General features: G+C 48.2%; 1 protein-coding gene and 1 long non-coding RNA gene across 2 annotated transcripts in view; one reads left to right on the top strand and one right to left on the bottom strand.

Annotated features, from left to right (window-relative positions):
- The window catches only part of LOC134430689 (uncharacterized), a 60,223-nt gene extending 42,910 nt beyond the window's left edge, over window positions 1–17,313 (bottom strand). The window contains exon 1 of the long non-coding RNA XR_010030896.1: window positions 17,209–17,313. This is a non-coding gene — a long non-coding RNA (uncharacterized LOC134430689). The remainder of the gene's footprint in view (window positions 1–17,208) is intronic.
- The window catches only part of KCNK9 (potassium two pore domain channel subfamily K member 9), an 89,431-nt gene continuing 86,059 nt past the window's right edge, over window positions 16,855–20,226 (top strand). Inside the window, exon 1 of the mRNA XM_063178524.1 lies at window positions 16,855–17,437. Coding sequence (XP_063034594.1) covers window positions 16,855–17,437 — 583 coding nt within the window. The remainder of the gene's footprint in view (window positions 17,438–20,226) is intronic.

Here is a 20,226-nt window from a genome sequence, read left to right as displayed (position 1 = left end):
CAGTTACAGAGCCATGGGCTTTAATGGTGCCAGTGGTGCAGAGCACTCTGCCTGCTGGCTGGAGCCCTGAGGGACAGGGATTGCTAATGCTGCTGCAGGGCACTGGGGTGGGAGTTTTCCATCCTCCTGAAGGCGGCTGAACACCAAGTTTAGCTGTCCAAGGGACTTCTCAGCTCTCTGCCCCTGCTCCCCTTTCCCACACTGGGAACAGCAAGACCTCAGTATGGTCATTAATATTCAGGCTTGTTGGTGTAAAATTAGTTTTACCCTTTATGGGGTACGCTCAGAAAAGGACACTGAATGTCTCAGAAAGCACACTCAGTTCAGTTATTGCTATCAGTACTGAGATGTTAATTTATGAAAAAAAAAAAAACAAGTTTCAAATGATTCATTTCTGCATAGGCAAAGATTAAAAAACCCTGTTAAATACCAAAGCCTTTATTCTCCTGTGTGTGCTAACCTAGCCCTTCAAGGAAATTTTTGGCACATGTGTGTCACTAATCAGACCCATTCTCATTAGAGTACAGCTGTTTTAGCATCTTTCTGTAACCCTCATGGATCTCTCTGAGGCACTGAGTCAATAAGTGATTTTAAATGAACTGTTCTCTCCAGATCATGCATTAGGGGTCTGTGATGGGTCTCTCTCACAGGGAAAAGAGGACACAGGCAGAGCAGGGCTGGGTGCTGGCCCTTCATGGACAATGGGATCTCCATTATTGACCTTGAATCTCTTTTAACCAACACTGTGAGCAGACAAAGAGCCACCACATGAACCACAAGGGCAGGAAGGTGGGTTAAAGCAATCTTGGCTCATATCAGTTGTTGTGATGAATTCAGGCATCTGGAGCAGGAGCTAAGACAAATTAATGTGTGGTGCTGTTGAATGGAGGCACTGAAACATTCAGCCCCAGACAATGAACTGCAGCAACCAGTGTAAAGCATTCTCTGCTGGCTCAGAAGTGACAAATTATTTCAGTTAGGTTCAGAGCTAGCTGGTAACTATTCCAGCTGGCATATGTTAAGTGTAGGCACCTTCATTGCACTGTATGCTGATGTTAAATTGCACTAAAAGAGGGGCTCTGTTAGCAGTCTGGCCATTGACTTTAATGAAACAGCTAATTTGATCATTTTAATTATGAGTTGAGGCGAAGCAAGAGCATAAATGTTAAAATATCATTTCATGCCAGTAGAGAGAAAAGTTGACATTTACTTTAACTAAGGACTAGATTGCTGAGAATGAAGGGAGAAATAATGAGCAAATGCAAAGGAAAATAGGAATGAAAAGGTGAGACAATCTGAAAGCTGACAAGATACTAGAAGGACATGACCTGGAGCTAGAGAGGGCTGGAAAAACCTTCAGGCTGGGAGAACATGAGAAGTTTAGTGAAAAGGTTCCATGTGCTTTTTTAGTCAGGAAGAATCTCGGTGCTGAAAAATGGAGCCTCTGTTTCCTGCAGTTCTGAAACAAAGTATTGGATACCATACAGACAACAACATCTCTGGATTCTCTTCTGAATGGAATTATTTCTGCATTTGTAAAGCTAAATTTGATCAAATTCCTACAGGAAGAGAAGCAGGCACACAGACTTTCTTTTTGTTTTTTGGTTTGTTTAAATAACTAAAGCCATACTTTCACTGTGACAGGCTAACAGCTACAACAGGTTCCAACAAAGTTAGCAGAGAACAGGTTTCTAAGAGAGAAAGGAAAATGGGATTACACATTCCCTTCAATACCAGAAGCAGGGCAGAATTACCAAAGCACTGCAATTGCAAACCACTGAGGCACCAAAGTACCTCCTCCTCCACAGGCTGAGTTCTTCGCTCTAGCCCTTTATGAGGCGTGTGGACTTTATATGAATCATCTAAATTCCCTAAGTGAACTTGTGGCATAGAAATTTTAACACTGGTCTCACTGAAGGCCAAAATGTTGTTGCCCAGACTTGGCAGGGGTTTCAGTCACTCCCTGTTTGGGCCTCATTTAGAATTTGGATGGACATGGGGCTGTGAGAAGCCTGGCTATGTCTGAGGTGGATGAACTTCTGCTTTATAAACCTTATGGTAGAGCCATAAGATTTTCCAATAGTTTTTCTTTTAAATCATTTTTTGTCTTTATGAAGAAGTAAATTGGCTGCAGTGAGTTGCGTCAACACCTCTACCCAAGAGCTGAAGCCTGGTGCTGCCATTCCCTAGGCAGACTTAACATGGGTTTGGGAAAGACCCATGCTGTTAATTGCTGTTAATCAGCACCCTCACCAGGAGATCCTGAATGGTATCTGATGGGAATTCAGAGCTGCAGGAAAGTTTCTTCATCAGAAATTACTCATGAGAACATGTTTCCTTACAAAAGAAATTCCTATTTCTAATAAACTATTTCTAATAAATTCCTGTTTCTAATAAATTTATTAGCAATATTGCAAAAAAGAGAATGCTTGCCTCACATTAAGAATTTTTGTTCTTCCCAATCCAGCAGAGAGAAATTCCCCAAGATCTCACATTCTAGAGGACTGCTTTGATCTTCCATTAAAGGTATATAATATCTGACAATTTCAGTTGTTTATTGTTTGCATAACTGGATGCAGTGAATGGATTGGGTCAAATTCCCAGCAGGTGTAAATGACACTGTTGGCAGTTTTGAAGCTGCATTTTCTCCACTTTCTGTCAGCTGAACATTTTGGTTTGGCTTTGAGTTTATCATGTGGTGGTTTGAAAACTTGTTTGTGTGGGCCTGACTGGGGAACAGTTGTAAGGAAATTTGGTCCCCATAAGTGCTGGACAGGTATTGGGGGAGCAGATTTGGCCTTTGTGTCTGCATTTCTTTTGGCTGAGGTTTCTGATCTGCACAGGTTTCCTGTGGGCAACGCTGCAATTTCTCTAAGATGCAGTTTCCTGTCTGGAAGATGAGTGTAGTAATTCAGCACTGAATTTCTCCTCAGTCAAGTGATGCAAGGAGAAATCCATTAATGCAAGGCAATTGGGTAATAGGGTAATGGTGACTATAAGCATCATGAATACCTGGAGTTAGTCCTGCAGAAATGCACTCTTATATTTATAGGGAGATAAGAGTCATGCTTTTCTATCTGTTACTGAACCAATTGACATTCTGTGTTGAAAAAGCACAAGACAGGGAAATAAATATCCTAATTGCAGTTCCACAGAAGAATCATGTGGAAATAAAGAATGGAAAATTGAAAAGTGCTGTTTTAACTTCTGTTGTCATTTGTTCTGCCAAGCTATGTGAAGGTTTTGAAAAATAAAAGTGCTACTTTGTGGCTCCTGCTCTCCCTCTGTAATCATCCCCTTTCTCTTCTCTAAAGCACCATGACAGTGTGTCAGTTAATAGTGATCTTACATAGAATTAGATTTTCCCTCTCTCCTCACATCCCCTAGATTCTGCTCCAGGTCAAGCCTGGAGCTCCTACTCTATTCCTTCACTGCAGAAGTTGGGCTAGGATGGATTTAATGACATATTCATAATAGATGCTTTGGGCTAAATCCTAAATGTCTTTTCGTTCATTCTCAGTCTCTGCTCATGCAAACTCCCAGTGAAACCAGACATTTCCACCAAACTCTGGCTTTGATTTTCCAGACTTCAAGACATGCAGAGAACCAAGACCTGAGTAAGCTTCTTCTTCCCATAAATGAAGAAGCTGTAGCCCAGAGGAGTGCAGAGCTGCCCCATGCTGCAGAGCCAGGAACACAAACCTCTGCTGGTGCCCCATGAAAGTCATCCCAAGCTGTTGTCCTGTGTCACGACAGAAATTATTATCCCTGAGGATTTGTGTCAGCTGCTGGCATCAGGGGTCAGCAGGCAAACCGAATCCAGGGAAGTGAGAAGCAGGGAAAGAGGCATGGAGTCAGGAGAGGAAGAGCAAGATAAACAGAGTACAAGGGCCAGAGTAACTGCGAGGTGGGAGGAGAAGCTGAACGATGGCGGAGGATGTGATAACAGATGAGGCTGCTATAAGAAGCCTTAACTATTAGTAGCGTATCAGTCTTCTGTTTTACTTAGCAGTGTACTGGAAAGTGTGATGAATTCAGAGTTGTGTAGCCTGTGGAGGGATGGTGCTGTGTGTGTTTGAAATGCAGAATGTGCCACGGTCTGGAGCGTACCTTAGCCCCAGTTTTATCTTGCACACCTGACACTTGCTGCAGTGGGAAGTGGAGTGCAGTTTATTTCACGATATATGAAAAACATTCAATCATGTGCCCCGCTGTCTCATCCTCTGCTGTGCTAAGAGGATGAGATTGATAGTAAGTGGTCTTATGAAGCTATCAAGCAGCTTCATATTCAGAGCTCAGATTTCTGCCTTTTCAGTCTGCTCAAAAAAGCCCTTTGCAAGACTTTCCAATCTGCCCAATGGGTCTTTTCAATCTGTCAGAAATTATTTAACCTTGCCAAGGCATGATCTTCAGAGAAAACCAAAAAGTCCTGAGCTCCTCCTTCCCCACCTACTTTTCATGGCTTGGCAGGCCAGAAATATAATTTGCCATTGTCTCATAAACTTTTGACCTGCCACTCTTGTGGGTTATTTAATGTGGCCTTAGAGCAGGTTTGGGGAGGAAGAGCCCAGCAGTACCCTGTGCACACAGTGAAGGACCAGGGCCAGCACCAGTGTTGAAGATTGCAATGCAAGTTGTTTTCCATTACCATCTGTATGGCAGATTACCTTTGTCAAGTGAGCAGTTTGCCTTATCTCTCTCTCTGAGTGACCACATTCACACCTCCCTCAGGAGGGGACATCTGCTGATAACAGACTATTGAATGTCACTGCATGACTGATAAGGACTATGGCATCCCATTGTGAGATGCTCCGCCCAGAGGGAGGAGCCAAGCATTGCTACCCAGATATAATCCAGAGGTTTTGAGGCACCAGCATGGTTTTTTCCACTAGATTCCCCAGAGGAACAGCAGCTGCCTCTTCTTCCACTGGATCTTCAGAGGAAGAATACATCCTTCTCTACAGGACCCCCTCGCTCCAGCAGAACCACCCCTGACACTCCAGGAGGGCTGCAGCCACATTTCCAATGGGACTGCCACCAACACCCTGACCCACAGGGTGTCAGGTTGGGTTCTGACTCTGTCAGTGTTTTTCTGGTGTACTGCATTGTTTATTTTATCCTTTTAATTTTTTTCCTTTCCCTAATAAAGAACTGTTATTTCCTGCTCCCATATTTTTGCCTGAGAGCCTCTTAATTTAAAATTTATAGCAATTTGGAGGGGTGGGGAGGGTTTACATTCTCCATTTCAGGGGAGGCTCCTGCCTTCCTTAGCAGACTCCTGTCTTTCCAAACTAAGGCAACCAGCCATGCTCCTTGGCCACCACAATCTTTTCACTGGCCAAGCAGCATTGGCCTGGGCTGTGAGAAGGTGTGAGCAGCCACTGTCTATCTCAGCTGGTACCAAGTCCTGAAAGCAGTGTGGCTGTCCAGCAGAAACCTTGTGCTGCAGTCGGACAGCTTGCTTTGCTGGTGGGGAAAAGCTCCTAAGCTTATGCAAAGCTCTGCTTTGCAGGCAGGACTCTGAAGACACTTGCAAAGATGCCTTTCCAGTATAGTTTAGCAGTAGAGAAATTAATCCACTCCAGACATAAAATTAATCTCAGGGAGTGTCTGTTTAAACAGCAAGTTTCCCCCCTAAATTGTCTTTTCAGGAGAATGGCTGGGTGGTGTTTTATAGGTGCTTTAATGCCCCTCAGATATTGGAACACACAAGGGTTCTTCAGCTGCACTAAGGCACATTGGGAACAGAAAACTGAAGAGCTGGTGGGGATCTGGCTCTTTTTTTTCTTCTCACATATCTTCTCTTGACATGCAAGCACAGGCAAAAGTCTCTGCAGTGTGATGTCCATGCAAGAAAAAAGCCTTAGCAAGAGATGTGCTCAGAAATCTTCAAGGCACACAGTTCAGGACAGAGTTCAGGTCTGAGAGTCCGCTTTATTATGCCAGTATCAGGCCAGTGATAACTTCACTGGACATAATGTGCCTTTCCCAAAAATCCCCTGGGTTTGGAACATTGCATGACAGACTGCCTGTCCCCCTGAGGAAAATAAAATGCGGGTGCTATCGGCTCCCTCCTCTACTTTGTTGCCTTCAAGAAAAAATGCCAAGAGGATTCATCCAGAGTCTCCAGACAGCTGGAAAAGCTGCAGACACAGCTGAAGTGGACATTGATAAACATTTTCTGAGTTCTGACTGCAATTTTTTTCTGCCCAGTGTCAAATGACTGATTGTACCATCTCCCTCCTAGCCCCACATTCTCAGCATCCAATTTCTCTGTTCACTTCCTTCCTCAGTCTCCTACATCTTCATTCCAGTCAGCTTTTTCACCCATCTAGGTTAGATCCCCTGCATGATGACCTTTGCTGTCATTCTTTTCACTCTCTTTGTGCATTCTGCCCTTACCACTGATCTTTTATGTCTTGCACATCTATAGTGTGAGCCACCAGTGGCAGCCATCCCTTTTCTTGACTTTTCCTTCAGGATGGACTTAGAGCCTGGTTGGCAGTTGAGCATCTCTAAACCTTCTAGGAAGCACAGTTTTTAAACTTCTACTTCAGTGACTTAGATGCATTACACAGAATCATCACAGAATCACAGAATGGATCAGGTTGGAAGGGACCACAGTGGCTTATCTGGTCCAGCCTCCCTGGTCCAGCAGGGCCATCCCAGAGCACAGGCACAGGATTGTGTCCAGACAGTTCTGGAATATCCACTGAGGGAGATCCCACACTCTCTCTGGCCAATCTGTTCAGTGCTTGGTCACTGCACAGGGAAGAAATTATTCCTGATGTCCAGGTGGAACTTCTTGGGCATCAGTTCCTGCCCGTTCCTCTTGTCCCATTGCTGGGCACACTGAGCAGAGCCTGGGCCCTGCTCTGAGCCCTCCCTGCAGACACTGACAGGGATGAGGTCTCCTCTCAGTTGTATCTTCTTGAGGCTGAACAGCCCCAGCTCCCTCAGCCTTTCCTTGTAAAAGAAATGCTCCAGTCCTTTAATCACATTTTGTTGTGGCCCAGATCCAGGAGCTCCAAGTCTCTCTTGTCCTGAAGAGCCCAGGACTGGACCCAGCACTCTGAATGTGCCTCACTAGGGCTGAGTAGAGGGACAGGATCACCTCCCTTGATCTGCTGGCAAAGCTCTTCCCAATGCACCCCAGGTTCCCATTGGCCTTCTTGGCCACAAGGCCACACTGCTGGCTCAGGGACAGACTGTTGTCCACCAGGACCCCCATGTCCTTCTCTGCAGAGTGGCTTTCCATCAGATCAGCTCTTAGCCTGTGCTGCTGCCTGATCATTCCTTCCCAGGTGCAGGATCCATTTACCTCTGTTGAATTTCAGACAGCTCTTCCCTGCCCATCTCTCCCACCTAATGAGGTCCGTCTGCATGGCTGCACAGCTCTCTGGGGTATTGGCCACTGCTCCCAGCTTTGTGTCATCAGCAAACCTGCTGAGGAGGCATCTGCCCCTCATCCAAGTATTTTAGATCTAAGTTAAAAAATACCAGGCCCAGTATTGGACCCTGGGGGTATTGTGGATTGTCAAGAAAAACCAAGAGTCTCAGGATGATGAGATGTGACACCATGAAGATACAAAGGCAGCAGTACCATGCTAAGTTGTCAACTTTTGTAGCCAAGAGACACAAAACTACAGAAATTCTTGCTGTGTTGTGAGCAGCCACAAGGAAGAAATGCTGTCCCAAAGCACTGCTCCGTAATAATCAGGATACAGCAATCTGCATTTGGTTCATGCTCTGCCACTAATTCATTTGTTGGGCTTGTAACCACATAACAATGCTGTGCTTCAGAGCAACCATCTGCAAACTGAGTGTAGTACTTACTGAATCACAGGCGTGTTGTGAGGCTTCATCAATCAATTGTGGTTTTAAAAGGAATCTCAACTCCTGGCCCAAAAGTGTAAATCATCATAATTTATACCCTTGTTAGATATTTTATATACAGGACTTCTTTTTTCTATTCTTTTCTCATAACAAATGTATACCAGGTCAATTCTCAGTGGGTTATTCCTGATTTAAATGTGTGTAAGAGAGCTATAAGAAGCAAATCTCTCATCTTCAGACAGAGGAAGGCTCTTAATAACGTATCCATTTACACACCCTCAAAAATGGAAGCTGTTTAAGAGCTTTGTTTGACTTCAACAGCAGGAAAATGTGCACCTCACTTTGCTCAGCATCAGTCCTTTTTAAAGCATATTGTGTGTTTACAAGCTGTCTTGAGCACTGAAATTGGTTTTAGATCTGGGCAGTTATTAAAGGTTCACTTTCCTTCCCTCCTCCAGTTTCAAAATAAGTGATAATATGAGGTGGTGGGAAATTGTCTCCAGGAGCTGGTACTGCCTTTGCCCGGACTCTGAGTTTCTCAGGAAAGGTTTTCACTGCAGTAAATATCCTGCCTGATCTCTACCAGTAACACTATAATCTTCCTTTCAAAGAAACAGTTCAGCTTTTTGTGTACATACAGGTTGGAATTTATTTTGGAAAATACCCGTAAGAGACCCTGGCAGAGCTGAATGTAATCGAATTAGCTGAGGTTTAAGCTGCTGCTATGGTCTTGCTTCCATTTCAACACAGTCAGATACAGTTATAACAATGTTCAGCACCAGCCTTTTAATTGCTAGCCAGTCCAACCACTGTCTGAATTTGTAGAGATAAAGCTGGCACTTCCAGCATGTCTGTGGAGATGAGGGGAGAAGCTTTTCTTCCACTTGCTCCTCAACAAATTGGCTTGGTTGGCCTTAAGCAGCATCCACAACTAGAATATTCAGGGATTATGTTGGAATATTCAGGCCATGGAGCACTGAGGCAGCTTGGCAAGAGCTGCAAGTGGAGGCAGTGGGGACACTCCACCAGGTGCCATTGAAATTTGTCAGATCTGGGGCAAGGTTGCAGCTGGGCACCCCATTCCTTCCAAAGTGTTTCCATTACTGGGAGGCAGTCAGCTCATAAACAAAGGGAGTAGAGGCCAGAAAAAATATGTTAAAACAAAATGTACTGTGAAGATGATGGAGGTAACTGCAGGGTGAGTGTATTCATGTGTCCTCTAATAGGAAAAAAATTAGAAGGAGGTGTGGAAGACCCCAGTCAATCTTTTCCAAATAAAAAGGATGAGTATACATTAACCATTTATTCCAAAGAGGAAAAAGCTGGATCCTGCTGCTCAAGCAATTAAAAGAGAGAAGCAAGATAAACCAGGAAATTTCATTCACATTTCATTCAGCATTATTCTAAATATTCTAAGCATTTTTTTTTTCTGGACAGAAAAGGACAATTCCACAGTAAATACACATGACAGCTCATATTTTGCCTTTACTGTGGCATTCCATTAGTAACAGTTGCAGCTTATTGCTCTAGCTAGCAAGCCCCCTCAGCAACTGCTTTCCTTCTTCAGTGGTGGTTTTAATGAAATGCACATTTTCCACCACTTCATTCAGAAATTGTTGCACCAAAATACAGTACCCATTGCTGCAGGAAGATGTCTCTCCCAGAGCTCTGCATCTCTGCAGCTCAGTTGCTTCTGGTGACAATGGTGAGGGCTGTACCTGCTTAGGGATATTCTGTTTTACCTTGCCAGTGTTTTCCTCAAAGATGCATTCTTCATCAGGGGCAGGTTTGGTATGGGAATTATTCATTTAAAATATGCATCAAATATCACATTGAGGCATCAGCTGCAGTAAATGCAAAAGTGACAGTCACACTGTGAGCATTTGGTAAGCTACAAATAGACCTGGAAGTCACAGTGGCTCAGGAAACTTAGATGGAGTCGATTCAGTAAGAAATGCATCCATATCCAACACCTTTGCTGCATTAATTCCTCCAAGCAGTTCACTCCTCTATAGTGTGCCTACAAGACGTGCATACATTACTGTCAGTGACTGATGCTGTCCCCGTGGCTGCTCATGTTTAATGAAAGCTTTGTGCCTATATATAAATTCTGTGCTGGAGTGAAATATCTTCCAAATCCTTCACAGCAGTTCTGGAAGAGACCTTTGGCTTGTACACCGAGAAGTGAACTCACCCTTTCTGCCACGCACAGGCACTGCAGAATAAAAATGATACGCCAGGATAAAAATAGAACAGAAGAGACTATTTATGTTGGACCAGATGCTCACATTCCTGCCACCTAGGTGGGTTTAATATTAGCAAATTCCCTGTGAAAAGAAACGGGTGTGGGAAAAATACGAAGCGTAGGTCTGATTCTGTTCTTTTTTTTTTTTTTTTTCTCCCACGTGTGAAGTTGCTTCACACAAGCACCCTTTCCCTAAGTCAATGAGACTCTTGGTGCATGTTTTCTGTCACTGCTGATTACTTTCAAGAGGACTGTCATGTTGCAGGCACGGGGGGGATGGAGGCAGGAATTAAAGCACCAGTCCCCTGTTCCAAACCTGCCTCTCACAAACACTGCCTGGTGAAAGGAAGGCTGTGGAATCATGTGAGCCCTGCCCGAGTGCATCCCACAGAGGTTGCACTCCTTTGAACATCAATGGGAGGAAGGCACAAAGAGGAAAATGAGAGCTGCGCAGGGAAGGTTCCCTCCTCCATCATTTTCCAGAGCTACTGCTCTAAGGACACAGGTGCACTCACCCAGTAACCCGAGCTCAGCTTCCTCTTGCACTCAGCTGACTGAGTCCATGGTCCACAAACACTTCAGTGACTGAGCAAATGCACACAGCTGGCGGAAGCAAAGGATGCAAAGAGAGCCTGTGAAACTAAAGGGAGCTCTGACTCCTTACAACCCAGTCACTAATACTTGTCATCATAATGTCTGTGTTCCTGATAACAGCCTGATCCAAAGGCCACCAGAACTGATAGATATGGCTGTGACAGGCTTTGAGTCAGGCACTGCATTTTTAACTGAGCCACTTCCCAGTTCTTAAAATTGCAACGTTCACTTCACTGCTGCAGCTGCATTGTAAAGGACAGACTTCATTCATGGCCAGATCATTTAATGAATGAATTTTGTAGACTGCAGGGAATAATTTTTATGGGGGACCTCTGGTGATTCTTAATGACTGAAATTGCAGTATCTTTCTTATATATTGCCAGTCTCATTAGGTCTTGGAATTGTTACAGATTTGCAGCCCTCCTCTCATGTGAACAGCACGGCAACAACTACTCCTTGTGTGTGACCACCTTCTGTGAATTGTCACTTTAAAGAACATCCACAGCAAAATTCAACACAGTGACTCTTTTATAGTAGCAATTCAAAGAAATCCCCCAAAGGGCCAGAGACATTTTACAGGGCTACACCTCTGCCTTGCTCACCTGTACACATGGACCCTGTTCCTCTTACTTAGCAGAGATGGGAGAGCCACATGGAGATGTCATTTTATGGCCCTGCACTGGGAACAGTGGCTAAAAACAGCATAACCTTCTTGAACTTCAAAGTCTTTACCAAGCCCTGATGGCATGGAGAAATTTCAGTGTGTTCTCTGTTCCAGCCCAGGGCCTGGGGACCACTGAAGGAAGCTTGGACAAAACAGATAAAAGGGAGCACTTTTCCTGCTCTGAAGAACAGATCCATTGATCCATCCATTCATCTTCGGGAAGGATGAGAATTTTTAATGGTTTCATAGAATGGTTTGGATTGGAAGGAGACCTTGAAGATCATCTCATTTCAACCCTCTTGACATGGGCAGGGACATCTTCAATGAGACCAGGTTGCTCAGAGCTCCATCCAACTTGCCCTCAGCTTGAATTTTTGCTGAGGAGGCAAAAAGTTTCAGCTGGGTTCAGAAAGAGAGAGGGCAAGTGCTTGGGAGAAAGATCTCTCATGGGTCACTGGATAGAACAACTAAATAAGAACTCAGAATATCCACTGATTTAAGGTAGTCTGAGGTTGGGAGAGTATTTAAGGAGATGAAAAAGGACTAGACATACTTGTTCCATTGGCATTTCTCCCTTGTGCCTGCACAGCCTCTGTGGATGAGCAGCTTCTGGGCTCAATGAACCTTGGCCTGAATCAGAACTGCTGCTCTGGTCATCTTCATGCCACCATTTTCAGAGAAAGAAAATGGTTTCTTAATAACCTGTGTTGAAAAATAAACAGGTTAGGTCTTCTTTCTAGTACTGATCATATTTTTCAGTTATTTTTCTTGTTTTGTGGGCTTTTATTCCTTTTCTGGTTTGTTGTGACTCCTGTAATTCACCTGGAAGATGGCTTATGGATTGGCAGCTCTCATCCCGTTCTTGCACAGAGAGAGAAATCAGATTTCTCTCAAGGAGAGCCTCTGTGAGGTCCAGAGGCTGGACAGGAGAACAACTCCCAACCCAAGTGCCTTGAGGCTGGCTCTTGCCTTTGCTGCAGAGTGAACTCAAGGTGAAACAGGAGAGCTGCTGTGACACAACAGCACCCACATCCTCTTACCTAAAACGTGGGAAATTTCAAATTCCACTTGGCTTTTTGTGGAGACAGTAGGTGCAACTTTGGGTTAGCAGAGCTGTCAGCAGCCAGGACATCCAGTGCACATCTCAGAGCTGTCTTCCCGCCTGTGTTCTCTCCCACAAATTAGACTAACCCAAGAGGAGCTAAGTTTTGTGTTGACTCTTTGAGTTAACTTTCCTTTTGGTGACTAAACATAGTTTGCCTCTTTGGTAGCTCCATCTGCAGCAGAATAAAAGACATTTATTTATTTATTTGTTTGTTTGTTTGTTTGTTTGTTTGTTTTTAATCTCATGGAGAAAACTATTGTTCAGGAATTTTTAGTCACTTCTGTCTATATTAAAGGAAAGCTCTTCACTCACCACCTACCCCTCCAAATCTTTTCCTACCAGAGATATTTTCTAGATTCTTCTTTACAGTTTCCTTTTCTTTTAGTCATGCTGTATACCCCAGGTCCAGATCCTGCATTCAGGATGAACTTTCTGTTCCTGGGTGTGTCTCTGCCTCTCACTTGGCTGAAGCCTGCCACTTCAGCAGAGCCCATAAGCTGAGCCACAGACCATCCTGCCCAACATCAATCCTTCTCCCTTGGAGTTTGCCTGGCAGCTCTGTTGTAGATGGAAGGATTGAAGGACACTCCCCTTTGCAAGTTATTTTCTCTGTGGCTCAAATATGTACGTGGTGTTGAGTCTGGATGAGCAAAGATTGTTCCTCAGAGTGGTGGGTACTCCCTTGGTAACAGGGTCAGCAAAAGAGAAGAAAACTGCATATTCTTATGGAAGTAAATAGAGGTTTAAAAAAATAACTGTTACTTTTCTCTAAGCAATGTTGAAATATTGGTGAGTACACAGAACAGCATGTATTTTCTGTTCCAAAACCCCAGTAAAACATCAATATTCAGATATTTCTCCAGAAAGCACCACAGTAATCAGCATCCTGTCACTGTCGCCTGACCAAAGGAAGGCTCTGAGCTCATGGCCATGCCTGTGCCCCCACAATGTCACACTGCTCTGTGCCCTGGGTCCCACAGAGCCCTCATCCCCTCCCAGCTGCCCACAGGCCCCACTCTGGCCTCCTGCTAACCATCACTTTCAGCTAAAGGTTAATTACTCCAGGGGACATTTCCATCCAAGCTGTTGCCCGCAGGTTGCAGTCCCTGCCTGAGTCCTATTTTTAGACCATCTCCTTCCTTGCTATTGATCCCAGTCACCCTCTGTTAATTAGATACACACAACACACACAGCATTTGCAACTCATTTATCAATTCTGTTCAGCACCTCCCTCCCCTGAGATGTAATTTGGAGCCCTCCTTGAATCATGCTATTGATCTTTCCCAGCAACTTTGCTATAGGATTCTGTGTGTTGCAAACTATTTATAGATTCCTCTTCTCCCGCTCTCCCTTGAGGAATCAGAATGGGCAAAGGTAATCAGACTTCTATATTTAAGGAGTTGATCGAAACCAAATATTTCCTCTTTTCTCCACCTTTCCCCTCCTTCCCTTTGTTGCTGATCTGTGCACACTTCTTTTGGCAGGTGAGATCTTGCTCCATGTCGTGCTGCAATGATTCTGGTAACTCTCAGGTGATGTGATTCAGAATTTGCCCTGGGGGAACTCTTGTTTGCTGAATTGATGGAATGAATTCTTTCTCCTCCCTGCACCCCCTTTGAGTTTCCCAAAGGGCCTTGTGACCAGCTTCATCCACTCAGCTTGGGGTACACCTTTTAGTCTTGGAGATTGACTTCTGATCTGATCCACCTACAAGGCACTGGGTTCCCTTTGCCCCTCCATGCCTCAGGAAGGGTATTCAAAGGCTTTAGGCCAGGAGTGAGACAGACAGAGATGCTTTTATGGATGGAGAATTACAGTAATGAGCCCTGTGGTCCTAGGATTTGAGAAAGACCTAAACCAAGGGAATGTAACCTGAGGATCAGAGAAATCAGGACCAGCTCATCCTTCACTGGGTAAGGCTGAAAATCCTAGCTCTAATGCAGGAGGATGCCTGAAATTATGAGCAAGACAACATGAGGAGGGTCAGCCTTGTCTCAGGGAGTACAGAAAAGCAGCCTCAGGCTCCTGTGGTAACACCTGATGGTGAGTGAGAGGCAGGATGTGGCTAGGGGAGCTGAGGGGTTGCAGCCTCCCCAGGGTGGTGGCTCAGGAGCCATGGGGCTGGGGATGGACTCTGTGGAGCCAGGCTGGCTCCTCTGAACCATTGGGAACATTTTGCTGTGTGTATGTAGGTTGCATGCAACGAGTACAGAATCACAGAATGGTTTCAGCTGGAAGGAACATTAAACATCATCAGGTTCCACCTCTGTGAACCCACACATGGGTCTGAGTGCCTGCCTGTGCTTTGGAGGTCATGCTGAGCCTGGGGAAGGGGCTTTGAAGTGTGGAGGGAGGTGGTGTGAGCAGGTTTTGGAGTGTGTGATGCTGTGGCGCATTTGGTGGGGACCTGAGGGAATTTTGATGTGTGGGGCTGTGGTATGTGTGGCTGTGGTGTGTTGAGGTCATTGTGTGTGTGTGGGGTGCCTGAGTGGAACTGTGCTGTGTGGATTTCTGTGTGCATGGAGTATCAGCACACGACCTGCAGGTGAGGTGAGTGACTGTGCTGTGTGTGACTGTGGGGTGTGATGCTTGGGGCGTGTGCATGGGGGCCATGCTGTGTGACACTGACTGAGGGTGTGCAGGGCTGTGCAGGTGTGTGCATGGGGGCCATGCTGTGTGACACTGAGGGCGTGCAGGGCTGTGTGTGTGCGTGTTCGGTGGTGCGCATTGCGGGGCGTGCCGGGATGGTCTATGAGGCTCGGGATGTGCAGGGATGGTGTATGAGGCTCGGGGCGTGCAGGGATGGTGTGTGAGGCTCAGGGTGTACAGGGATGGTGTGTGAGGCTCGGGGCGTGCAGGGCTCTGCCTGTGTGTCGGTTCTGGCGGTCTGTGGAGAGGCGGCGGTGCAGCAGAGCCCGCGGAGCCGCTATCCCCGGGCGGCGGAGGTGGCACAAACCGTCCCGGCCGCTACGCGCGGTTCGGCTCCAGGGTGGGAGCGGCTCAGGGCTGTCCCTGCAGGGACGGCTCAGCCCTCCCGCCACCGCCCGGCCCCGCTCGGCGGCCGGGGCGTGGCCGAGCCCGGGGAAGGGGGGCGGGAGCCGCAGCCGCGCCGGGGAAGCTCCGCGGCCGCTCCCTGCCGGGGCGGCGCCGAGGGGGTTAAGGCGCTCCCCGCGGCGGGCCGGGGCGGGCTCCGCATCCCGCCTCCCGCATCCCGCCTCCCGCGCCGGAGCGGGCACGGGCACGGGCACGGGCACACACTCACACACACACACACCCGCACACACGCCCGCACACACACGCGCAGGCGATGGCTGCGGGGCGCGGGCTCGCTTCTCCCCGAGATGATGTCAAGAGCCCGGGAGAAGGAGGAGGAGGACGGTCGCTCTTTTTCTTAACGGCTTTGTTCTAAAATCATCCTAAATAAAGCAGCCCCGGTACCGACCGCCTGGGTAGCAGCCGTGAAAGTACCCTTTCATTTTTCCCTCCTTTTTGCCTCTTTTTATTTTTTCATTTTTCTTTTTTTTTTTTTTTTTTGTCTTATTTTTTCTTCTCGCCTCCGTCTTTGTGTCCGCCCGGGGCCGAGCTGCCCTCACGCGCTTCCCGGGGAAGCCGCCGGCGATTCTCCGCTCCTCCCGGCTGCCCGCGGCCGGAGCCAGCGCCCGCCGCCGTCCCGCCCCGCCGCTGCCCCGGGCAGGTGCTCGGTCCGCGGCCGCCGCCGCCGCCTCCTCCCCGCCCGCCGGCCGGGGCGGCTCCGCGCCGCTCCTCCCGCTCGCGGAGCGCCGGCTCCTCGCCGCCAGGGCCACGCCGCCGGCCCGGCGCCCCCGCCTCCCGCCCGAGCGGCGGCGCGGCCCGGCGCGCCCGGGGATGCTGCCCCCGGCCCCGCGCCCGCCGCCTGACACCGCCGCCGCCGCCCTCGCCGCGCCGGACGCCGCTCCGCTGCCCACGCCGCGGCCACCTGCAGCAGCAGCAGCAGCAGCAGAGGCAGCAGCAGCTGCCCGGCTCCCCGCCGCCCTCCGCGCACCGCGGCGGAAGGAATAGAGCGCCCAGCCCGTCCCGACCCTCCCGGCCGGCGCTCCCGCAGGCAGCCGGGGCCGGGGCGGGTCGGGTCCCCGACGGCCGGAGCCCGGGAGCCCTCCTCCCCTCGCCCCGCTGCTCCTCCGCGGATGGGCGCGCTGCCGCCGCCCGGCTCCCCCCGGCCCCGCCGCTCCGCCTGAAGAAACTTGGGACGGCGGCGGCCTCCGCCTCCCCGCCGCGCCCCGCCCGGGCTGCGGGCGACCCTTCCCCGCGCCGCCGCGCCAACTTCGCGGGGGGACTCGCCCGCCGCAGGACTCCGTGCCGGGGCCGTCGGCCCCTCGGCGGGGACCCCCTGCCCCTGGCCTCGGTGCTGGGGAGGAGCGGGGGGTGCCCTGGATGGCCCTGCGCCCTGGGACGGCTTGGTTTGGGCAGGTCCTGCGCAGAGTTTCCCGGCTTCAGGGCACCTGGTCCCGGCGCTCCAGCAGCCTCCTGTGCCTCTCTTCTTCCCAGGAGCCCGAGCAGGCGGGCGGGGAGCGACCGCCGCCGCAGCACAAGCTGCCCCGGAGCGGCGGCAGCGGCGGCGGGCGCCGCCGGCCCCCCCGGCAGCTGCTGCCCTGCTGTGGCTGCTGCGGCCTGTCGGAACCCCGGGCGGCCAGGGGGGGACATGGTCCCCTCACTCGCCCCTTGCTGGCGGCCATGAAGAGGCAGAACGTGCGGACCCTGTCCCTCATCATCTGCACGTTCACCTACCTGCTGGTCGGGGCTGCCGTCTTTGATGCCCTGGAGTCCGACAACGAGATGCGGGAGGAGGAGAAACTCAAAGCCGAGGAGATCCGGCTCAAAGGAAAGTACAACATCACCAGCGAGGACTACCGGCAGCTGGAGTTGGTGATCATGCAGTCCGAGCCGCACCGCGCCGGAGTCCAGTGGAAATTCGCCGGCTCCTTCTACTTTGCCATCACGGTCATCACGACCATCGGTGAGTGACTCCCCTCGAGGAGACCCTGTGGGGCCATGGCCGGGGCTGGGGCAAAAACTTCCCGGGCTGGAAAAAAAAGGAGAGGGGCAGGGAGGCTGTGGCGTGCCAGGGTGTGTGTGCTGGATGAGTCTTTTTGCTTCCGTCCCGTGTTACGTAATTTAATGCTCTTCTTGGGCACTTGTTGGACTTGAGGCTGTCCCGCACCTCTTCTCCTGGAGATGGATCCTCTGTCTCTTGTGTGACTGGAGAAGAGTGGGGCTGGTCTGGCTAGGGGCATTGGCACTGACCAGGTGGCTACCATGGTTCTGTGGCTTGGATGGAGACATAGAGGGAGGAAGAGGGAAGAGGCAGAGTGACACTCCTGGGGTTCCCCTCAGGAAGAAGGCCCTGTTATTACACTCCTTCTTCCACCTTAAGAGACGCGGGGAAAACTTGGGCAAAAAGCAGCCTGGAGGAGAATGAAAATGATGAGGGCATGGGAACTGGATCAGCTGGGAAAGCCCTTCACGTAGCCAGGCATGGGTAGAGCTGCTTTTGCAAACTTTGTTTTGGAGTTGGCAAGGGCAGTGGTGGTGGTTCCCACAGCTGTGCCCAAACCCTGGGCACTGAAAATGTGTTCCTGGAGTTTTTATTGCAACTGGAGCGTCTGATGTGACAACAGGTCACAGTCTGCATTTCCCCTTTGTGGGCAAATAGTCTGCCAGGCAAAATGATGCTGGCTGTCACATCCATGCTGCCCAGCCTCCCAGATGTGCTGCTTCCCAGGACAGTCAAGGGGCAGTCAGTGGACACAGCCACAGGCTGTCATTTTGTACTTCCCTGCTTCCCACAGCTGAAGCTGAGAATTTGTCACAAAGTTTGTTTCTCTGCCATAAAAATAAATACCACGGTGACTTAGAGGCTGCGGAGTGCACACAGAACTGTGCTACAACTCTGGCTTTGGCTGGATGAGCAGGTTTACTCGTGCTGGTTTGTGTTCTTTTAAGGTGGGTTTACTAAGACAGTTGATAATGTTTTTTCTCCCAGAACTTTTAATACCTGTGGAGATCTGAAGCGACCCCTCTAACTCAGTGGCTGTTTGATAGTGCATTATACATAACGGGACATGAAATTAGTTCTCTTGTTAATACATAAGGACTTGGTCTTTTTGCCACATAGGGATTGTTATAAGAAATTTTCACAGTGCCGCCGGAAGATACTGAGTTTTGAGCAGAACGTGCTGTCCACTGCACTTTGAAAAGTGTCTCCTTATGTTTGTATTTGACTATATTCTACCTGGGGCAGTAAAAAATTTATTTTGAAAGACCATCTGACAGTATAAAGCCTATTTGCCCTTACAAAGATAAGATGTTTAAGGGTTAATTTCCTCTACCTTTCTGTTATTAGCTATATTAATACAAATGCATATATTATCAGGTCATGGAACATAAAGTAGAATGCAACTTTGGCTGATGATTTGTATTTCCCGCTGTTGGTTACAATGTCAGAACTCTCTTTCCTCCTTTGACCACTGAGTCTCTCCTCCTCAGCCTGTCTCTTGCCACTTGTGTGTGCTAAGTGAATGCTGTTCTGCTCCTCTGTGTTACAACAAGCCTTCCACACGCTCCTGGTACTCACAGTGCCTGTACTCCTGCCCAGGAGCTGCCTGCAGTACTTGCTGTGTTCTTAAGCTCTGTTGGTGACAGGTAGAAAGGGTTGTTTGTACTGTAGTTGGCTGGTTTGATGGTATTTTACCCATAAACAAGTACAACCTGCATGGGTAGTTGTAGCATTTTCTCCTTCAGAGGGCTGGGATTTGTTTAGGAAGCTCAGAGTACCTCAGAATGCATTTCTGTAGGCAGGGGTGCTTTGGGATGTATGAATTGTTTAAATTTAAAAATGTGTATAGCAACAGGGAACCACTGGGAGGAAGACTGATAATAAAGAATGGTGCAGAAAGTTTCAGACATTCTCTAACAATTGTTCGCTTGGGAAGCTGTGCTCTGGGAGGATATCTGATCCGTCTTTCAAAAGTTTATTAATAGTTGCTCTCTGCATCTTGCCAAATGCAATTCTATTTTTTGTATCATCTCTTCAGTACTAAAGTGGCTTCATGATGTTGTCTGATCTACAGCTAGTCTGTAAAAGTAAGCACGGAAGATTTTTCTTTAATTTCTTATTTATCCTAAACTAATTTGTCTCACGGATGGAAAAAACCCCAAAAAACTACTTTGTTTAAGTTCGTAGAAAAATAAGAGTTGTTATCTATGTTTCTTGTCCAGGGAAGTGACCTAAAATATTCATACTAATATTTTGTGCTGGTTATTTCTTTTCAAATTTGTGTGTATGCTCTTTTCTCCCTCCAAAACCTTCTGGATAGACTTCCAGAAGCACATACAGTAGACTGTGCATTGGTGAACCTGCTTTACTCAGTAGATACTCCAGCAAAAGTGTGTCTTAAATATCATTGAAGGCTGACCTTTAAAAGAGAGTGAACAAAGACCTTGCCTAATCTGGAAGGGTACCTCTATCTCTACAAAACGTCCCTTCAGACAAAGCAGTGATAAGAATCAGCGGACCACAAAGTCGAGCAAGATGCATATGGTTGCAGATTAATTTATGTCTAACTTAATTGTGCTCTGTGATACTGCCATGCTAGCGACATGTCTGGAGTGATTACCTCTTCGCTGTGCTGATTTCAACTACTGTGGCTTTAACTTAATCAAAGGTGTTCATGGTTGGCCATGGCCCATCAGTTGCCAGGAAGAGCTTGGTGCTTCTCTTCTAGTGCCAGGGGACAGGTCCAACAG

Source organism: Melospiza melodia, chromosome 1 (assembly GCF_035770615.1).
Source record: "Melospiza melodia melodia isolate bMelMel2 chromosome 1, bMelMel2.pri, whole genome shotgun sequence".
Lineage (NCBI taxonomy): Eukaryota > Metazoa > Chordata > Aves > Passeriformes > Passerellidae > Melospiza > Melospiza melodia.
The sequence above is the reverse complement of the archived record's forward strand: the minus strand, read 5'-3'. Positions and strand labels throughout refer to the sequence as shown.